The 8,052-nt window shown below is 34.5% G+C and overlaps 1 protein-coding gene across 1 annotated transcript; it reads left to right on the top strand.

Annotated features, from left to right (window-relative positions):
- The first annotated feature begins 241 nt into the window (after nt 1-241).
- Nucleotides 242-4,661, top strand: LOC25496504 (pentatricopeptide repeat-containing protein At4g21190). Its single transcript, XM_013596881.3, has 5 exons — nt 242-491; nt 575-676; nt 1,932-2,075; nt 2,276-2,488; nt 3,836-4,661. The coding sequence occupies exons 1-5, from the start codon at nt 261-263 to the stop codon at nt 4,208-4,210; spliced, it is 1,065 nt and encodes a 354-aa protein (XP_013452335.1). The 5' UTR covers nt 242-260; the 3' UTR covers nt 4,211-4,661.
- The last annotated feature ends 3,391 nt before the right edge of the window (nt 4,662-8,052 follow it).

Raw genomic sequence — 8,052 nt, forward strand, 5'->3', positions numbered from 1 at the left:
TAATAATAGTTGTACGATTCTTTAGTATAACTTTTATGACAACTTTGGTTTTATTTCCTTTGATTTGTCAAAAATATTAGAGAGAGAAAAAAGAAAAGAGAATAAGAAGAAGATAAAGTGACTACGAGAGAAAAAATTGTGAAAAAATTCTAGAAAATGATTGTAAACGTATCATTTCTCAATATTAATTCTTCAAAAACACAAAATATAATCGACCAATTTTAAACTAAAAAAATAATTGAAAAAAAGCATTAATTTGGATGCATTTACAAACCCAATCCATCATCATCCACTTCCACACCAACCTTTCATCAGCAGCAAGTCGAAATCGCACTCAATTGCCCGCCAAAACCCAAACCTGCCCGGAAATCTCGGGCGGAGTAAGCCATCAGCCACCGCCACAAGCAGTAATGCTTTCACTCACTAATTCGCCTCTACTTATTGCTAAATCATACCAACAAATTAACATATCAAATAAACGAAGCATTGTGGTAACATTTTCTCCTTTAGTTCTGTAGTTTTTAGGGTATAGTTTTTTTTTTAATCTGAATTAATTTTATTATTTTATTATAAGGTATTTGCTGCTGCAAAAGGTCCAAGACCAAGATATCCTCGTGTTTGGAAAACTAATAAAAAAATTGGGACTATTTCTAAGGCTGCTAAGCTTGTTCAATCTGTAAGTTCTTCCTTGCATACTCGTATTTATTTCTATGGTTACTATGAAGCACTGACACAGATACCAGATACGACACTCATATTGAAATGTGTCGGTGTTGTGTTGGTACATGTGTCGAACACCGGGCACGCCTTTGATAAAAAGGGTTAGTGCTACATAGACTTACATAGACACCTATGATTTACGAATACTGACACGCCGACACCGCTAATAATTTGAGAAAATCACATAATTCAGTGTAATTATATGTGTCTGTGTCGGACACGACACATGTTCAACTTTGGGACACACCTAATCCGTTTGAGTGTCCATGCTTCATAGATAGACACAAATATCAGACACGACACCAACACGTTGACATTGATAGTTATTTGAGAAAATGGCATTATTGAATGTAAGTATTATGTCGTGTTGATGTAGGACATGACATGTGTTAGACACTGGACATTCCATTGATTAGAAAAGTCGCTGCTATATCGTTAACCTTAGTAGTTTATGCTTTGGTTTCCCACTAGTTGTGACATGGTAGTAGCACTCTTTGTGGTGAGTTTGACATTGAGTAGATAAGAAAGTTCAATCTAGTATTTAACAGTGTTGTCGATCGAGAATGGCAGATGGCGAAAACTCTGCCATAAAATGAAGTCACTGCGTCCTTTGGCAGGACCATGACGGACATCCCTTCTCTATATGTCTATGAACTAGTCTTCTGGGTTGGACTCTTTTCATGCGTTGAAGTCATAAAAAATTGGTGTTTTCATTGAGAGTTGGGCTATGGAAAATCTATTTATTGGCTGGATTAAGATACATTACCGGGTTGTCAAATATCGGCCATGCAGGATTATGGTGGCGGATATTTTGACAACCGGCATGAGAAATTTGTGAAGGATGCCGGCACCATGACATTTTATTGTATGGCGGTTCAAAATGGTGGATTTCTACCTTTTTGCCATGTTCTACCATTTGCAATCGACAACGTTGTGCACTGCTGAATATTGATAGATGTGTAAAGCCACGAATTCCAAAAAGCTACCACATGGTTAGTGTTGATAGAGTAAAATCCGTCGTGGATGTCGACTCTTAAAGAGGTGGCAATGTTATGAGCTCTATGATGGCTCTTAGTGGCTAGTCTTTTAGGTTGGACTCTCTTCATGGGCTTAACTCATAACACTTCGATTTTATACAGAAAACCTTAAGCTGATTTTTCCTTAGATGATTTGCATTTCTGGAAAAATAATTTTTTTATTGTCTTGTACAGATTAAAGAACTTTCAAATGTCAAAGAAGAAGTTTATGGAGCTCTTGATACCTATGTCGCTTGGGAACTAGAATTTCCTATAATTACAGTGAAAAAGGTACTCAAGACTCTAGAATACGAGAAAGAATGGAAGCGGATAATACAGGTATTTGAAAAAAAAAAACAATTCTATCCTTATGATTTTTCATGTTCATTATTGCAGCACTATAGCACTGTAGCGTAGCAGAATTTGAATAAACTGTTATTTTCTGCTATCTGCGATTGAGTCAGTGCTGATTTATGTTCCTTCTTTGGATAGCTTCAGAGATGATATATAATTATGAAAATTACTTTCTGAAACTATAGGTAACAAAATGGATGTTAAGCAAGGGTCAAGGAAAGACAATGGGAAGCTATTTTACATTACTTAATGCTTTAGCAGAGGATGACCGAGTTGACGAAGCAGAAGAGCTTTGGACAAAGCTATTAATGCAGTACACAGAAAGCTTGCCACGTAGATTCTTTGATAAAATGATATCTATCTACTGTAAAAGAGGCTTGCATGATAAGATGTTTGAGGTACTATGATTTCTGATTTTTATATTGATTTAAACTATTTATAATGTGCATCTGATATATCTTATATTTGAGTAGTTATTTTGTTACTTTATTTAATGAAATTGTCAAATTCTTGTATATTCAAAGTTCAAATGGCAAAATATACATTGGAATAAAGAAAAGTTATTGGAGTGAAAAAATAGGAACAAGTGAAATAATAGATGATTATATATCGTCTGTAAATATGGTGGTGCTACAAACCAAGAGAAGCTAATTGATGAAACGAAGATGTCCATTCGGTCCCCTGAAACAGCCCTTAGCTGAACACCATTAAGAAGCCAATAAAACTACTGTATTCTATTGGAAATATACTGAAAAAAAAAGGGAGAGGAAAGGAAATAACTGAATGAAAACAGAGGCAGAAAAGGGATATGATATGAGGGAACAAAGGAAAGAGAAAAAAGACTTGTCAAATACTCCGGATTACTGAAGATTTCGTGGAAATGGAGCAAGACTTGAGTGGAATGGATGAAGAGCAGAATTTTCTTACGTATTGAAAGAGTTAAGTTTTAACTATATGTGAATTGAGTGAATCATGTAAGAATGAATCATGTGAACCACACATGCTGTAACTTTTCAGTACATATGTAAGTGGCAAGAAAATCAAATAGAGTGGTATGATAGGATTCTGAGGAATCTGCAATGGAATGATTAATTGTTACATTCGAATACAGTAGCGTTGTTATTTATAGACTCAGCCTAACGGTGACTTAATTGTTAGGTACTTAGTTCACTAATTTAACAACTGTAACAAAAAATAACTAACTATAGTTATGCGAGGAAATTTCTACAAACATATGAACTAAGCACATACGTGCCGAATATAGTGAACATGCAAATGATATAATACTCTAACATCTTCCTTAGGTGTTCAATTAAGTCTGAACTTATCAAACACCGATATTTTCTCGAGGAAGTCCAAACCAAGGAGAGGATAGGGGTTTAGGGAGGATATATGTGTTTTGATCCGTAGCTTTAATATGGTAGATGATAAGATTCATGTTGATGATTTTCTCTCTTAAGAAGTAAACATACGGCTCTGTCCTTGGTCCTAGAATATAGTACTGGATTGTGTGGGAGAGATATTATACTGAAGTTGTCACAGTAGATAACAGAAGTTTGAGACTAATATGTTAGTTCGGTGAGAAATCATTGGACCGAAATAACTGACTGCAAGAAATAACTACAGCTATGTGAGGAAACTTGTAGAAACATATACGCTAAAGCACATAATAATATAGTAAACAAACAAATGTTGTTAATATAGATGGAATTCCGGCTCAATATTTTACTCAATTTATCATGTAGGTATTTGCAGACATGGAGGAGCTTACTGTTAAACCTAGTAGTTCTGTTGTCTCAATGGTTGGAAATGTCTTCAAGGAGCTAGGTATGATGGATAAATACGAGAAGTTACATAAAAAATATCCACCGCTGCAATACATCAAAGGAAAGCGTGTAAGAATCAGGGTGCAAGGTCAGCCTAATAAAGTCGATAGATACGTAAGAAAGCATGACAATGTTCAACCAAATTCAGGGTTAAGAGAGGAAGATAGTTCAGAAGAGACTTCAGAGTTAACGAACGATGAACAATTCGAACAGGATGCCGATTTAATATGCATGGAAACCAAACAAATTTCAGATGAGTCATCTGAGTTTATGAAACCAAGTTTAGATGTATAACGAGAGAAAGATGGTATACTATAACTAGCAGATAAGTTTCGGCGTCTGACTCCTACATTTGTTACGAGGTAAGGTGAAGACACGGTAGGAGAACAATAGAACATGCTCTTAAAATTCAGAAAAACTGTAAGCCTGAGAATCTGGTGGTAGCCATTTCATTTATGAGGGTATCGGATCATATACCAAACAAGAAATGTAACTATTTCAGATTCCTGAAATGGCGAAGTCCAAGATCATGTGTTATATTCTTCTCAACACTGATATGGAATTGGGTACTTTGGCTTGTAATTTCCTGAATGCATAATATATGGAGATTGTAGGTTAATTTTCAATGCATATAGGCTTTGATTAGGTTATAGTTGTGCAGTTCTGTGTTATACTGTTGGTCATATATTTGCATTGTATTAAAATGCTGAAAATGATAATTAAATACATTTCATTTATGATGGTAGCTTAAAATTTAAATCATTGCATCCTTGATACAGTATTTGTAAACTTAACAAGACTTCACTTTGAGTATAACCAAATGCATTTTGTAGAACACAAAATCAACAGATGTTTTGATGTCCTCAATAGCTCTGTAAACCCTTTCATATTTGGATCTATCCTTAAATATAATTATGAGATGTTGATTTTTCATGACCAGATTTTTTTAAGAGCATTAACAACTACTTTGGTCGTGCTTAATCAAGATTGCAATCGTTTGTTATAGCATTTATGACCTATGAAGCATGAGTACCGACAATGACACCGAATACGACATGGACACTGACACGCCGACACGACTAATAATTTGAGAATATCACATAATTCAGTGTTATTATATGTGTCGGTGTCATGTCAGTTTCTTTTTGAACCGATTAAAAAAAAGTTTAGAGTAATAATGCAATGATCAGTTTCTTTTTGAACCGATTAATATCTCAATATATAATTTTTTTTTTTTTTCGAATTGACAAATTTTATTCTCGTCGGAATACGCAAGGTGCAAAAGACCGCGGAAGGGAATCAAATATAATACATACGGCACCGCATATATACGGAATACCGCAACCCAAAGAAAGAAAAAAGCACCAAAAAATGAAGCAAAAATATACACCCTTAGTAACACAACAGGACGCATAACTGTGCTTCATCCCCCAAGCAAGTAGTCCGAAACAACAACTGATAGAACAAAAAACTCCACACCATTAGGTAGCAGCAGTGCTGAACCAGAAGGGAGAGGACGGTTAAGAGCTTGGCAAAATATTGATGATTGTATCCTTCATACCAAATGAATTTAATACCATAGGTTTGCATCCCTTAGTAATATTGATCGACATTGAGCATTACACTATTTTTTTAACAGTAGTGACTAATTTTATGGATGAAATTTTTTTGAGGTATCGAAAACATAAGAAATATTTTAGAAGGACTAAAATCAAATGTTGGTATATAAGTTCCTTAGGTTGGGGAGTACAAAAAACTATAAGTGAGAATATTTTCAAAGCAAGCTAGTTCATTCACTTCATTGTACAATATTACAAACAAATCCTAACATAAGATTATGAATTTACGAATCTATTAAAATGCAAGGATTTGAGGGTTTTTTTTTTACACAAAAGTGGAAACAGAATTAGTAGTGAAGATCACACTCATTATTATTATGAAATTGCAATAGTTATTAGCAATCACAAACATAAAATAAAAAATACCTTTAATTCAAGGCCAGCACCTAAGAAAAATAAATCTAATTTTCTTCTCTTCTTATTTCAGTGCGGCACTTTAGAAAACCCTAACTTAAATTTTGCAAATATGGATGGATTAATCAATCCTTTTTAATTGTCTTTACAGCAACATGGGGTTTTACTCGCACCCATATCCATCTAAATATAGTGTCCTTACTCGCACCCATATCCATCTAAATTTGCGGGTACCCGGACCCAAACCCATACCTATAAAAGTGGGGTTTTACTCTACCCATTGTAGGTATTTTTTACGGGTGCCTGTCAGACTTGGGTTCAATTGCCATCCCTAGATAATAGCCCGTCCCACTCACAACTCATCTTATAGTCAAGGTAACTTCTCAAGACATTAAATGGGTGAAACTGAGGGAATGAAGATTGAAATACAACATTGATGCATCATTTCACAGTCAAGATAACGAAGTGGGCATAAGAGCGTGAATTCGGGATGATACAAATGCTTTTGTATCGGCAAAAACAAAATGATTTAATTAAGCCAAGATGTGAAATACATATTGGAAAAACATTAGGCTTGATATCAACACTTAACTTGTTCATGAATTCAACTAGACTCAAAAGGAGTGGTTGATAGCTTGGCTTCTTGGAAACATGATGCTAAAGATTTTGATGCTATTATCAATAATTGTAGAATTATATTAAGACAATTTTATATAAACTCCAATGTTGAGTTTGTAGAAAGACAAACGAGGTTGTTCACCACATTATAAACTAGTTTGTAGATTTTGGTTGATTCACCAAGTTATATCAAACGTATTTTAAATAATGAAATGATACAATATTTCTTTTCTAAAAAAAAAAAAAGATATTATAGTGTCAATCCAAACATGCCTTAATTTGTAATTGAATAATCACTTAAAATAATCGAAAAGTTCAAAACAACACAGTGACCAAAGACTCTCTCTCACTAGAGCTCGCATAAGTAGTAGAGTTTATGCATTGTTCCACTAATTGTGTGCTTTGCGGTAGCAATTATGAAGATAGTATCCATGTTTTGTTAGAATGTCCTAATGCTATGCATATTTGGCGTGAGGTTAACCATTGGGACAAGATTGACAGAGCTCTTATGCAAAATTTATGGATGCAATGATTTTTAATGTGTTATCTACACTTAGTCCATCTCAAAGTGCACTCTTTGATACCGTGATGTGGATCATTTGAAAAAGAATGAACTTAAAGTTATGGTAGCATAAAACTAAGACAAACGCTCAAGTGTTGACTAGGGCAACACCACTTCTTGAAGATTATAAGTCAGCTCAAATTATTAGATAAGGCGGTGGTACTACTTCAGCTGCAAATCACCAAGAACCAAGCCGACAAGAAGTGATCTGGTGGGAAAAACCAGCGAGAGAGATAGGTACAAATGTAATATAGAAGCCTCCTTTTCCTCCTCTCTTAACTGGGCCAGTCTTGGAATGTGTATCTGGGATGATACATGTGACTTTGTTCGTGCAAGAAGTGATTGGTTTTCTCCTGTATGTGATGTCACAATAAGGGAAGCATTTAGCTTACACACGACACATTAATGGGTTTCAGATCTCCAATTTGATAATGTAGACTTTGTTTTAGATTCACAACAAGTCGTTGATTCTTTTCATAAAGAGGTAGTAGATGATAGTGGTCTTAGCTGTATTATTACTTCATGTAGACAATTGTTTCTGGATAAGTTTCAAAACTCTCATGTCGAGTTTAATAGGAGGCAAGCTAATGTGGTCGCTCACGAATTAGCGAGGGTAGCCCTATCTGATCCTAGCCCGAATATTTATGATGGTGTACCGTCATGTGATTTGAAATCTTTTAGCTAATGAAATGCATTTAGTTGCTTCTTCCAATAAAAAAAATATGGAACTTGAAGGTTCCTCCAAAAGTCAAAAACTTTATGCGGTGTATTGCTAGAGAAGTCTTGCCAATCCGATTGCAACTTTGAGATAAAAGGGTAAATTGTCCTTGTAATTGTGTCATATGCAATTTAGATTATGTGAATCAAGAAACACATATATCTTGATATTATTTTCAATAGGCTAAATATCTTTTTTGATCCTTTTAAGTTTGACAAATATGTTCTTATTACTTTTTTAAGAATCTATTTGAAACTTAAAATAC

This window comes from Medicago truncatula, chromosome 6, assembly GCF_003473485.1.
Source record: "Medicago truncatula cultivar Jemalong A17 chromosome 6, MtrunA17r5.0-ANR, whole genome shotgun sequence".
NCBI classification, from domain to species: Eukaryota; Viridiplantae; Streptophyta; class Magnoliopsida; order Fabales; family Fabaceae; genus Medicago; species Medicago truncatula.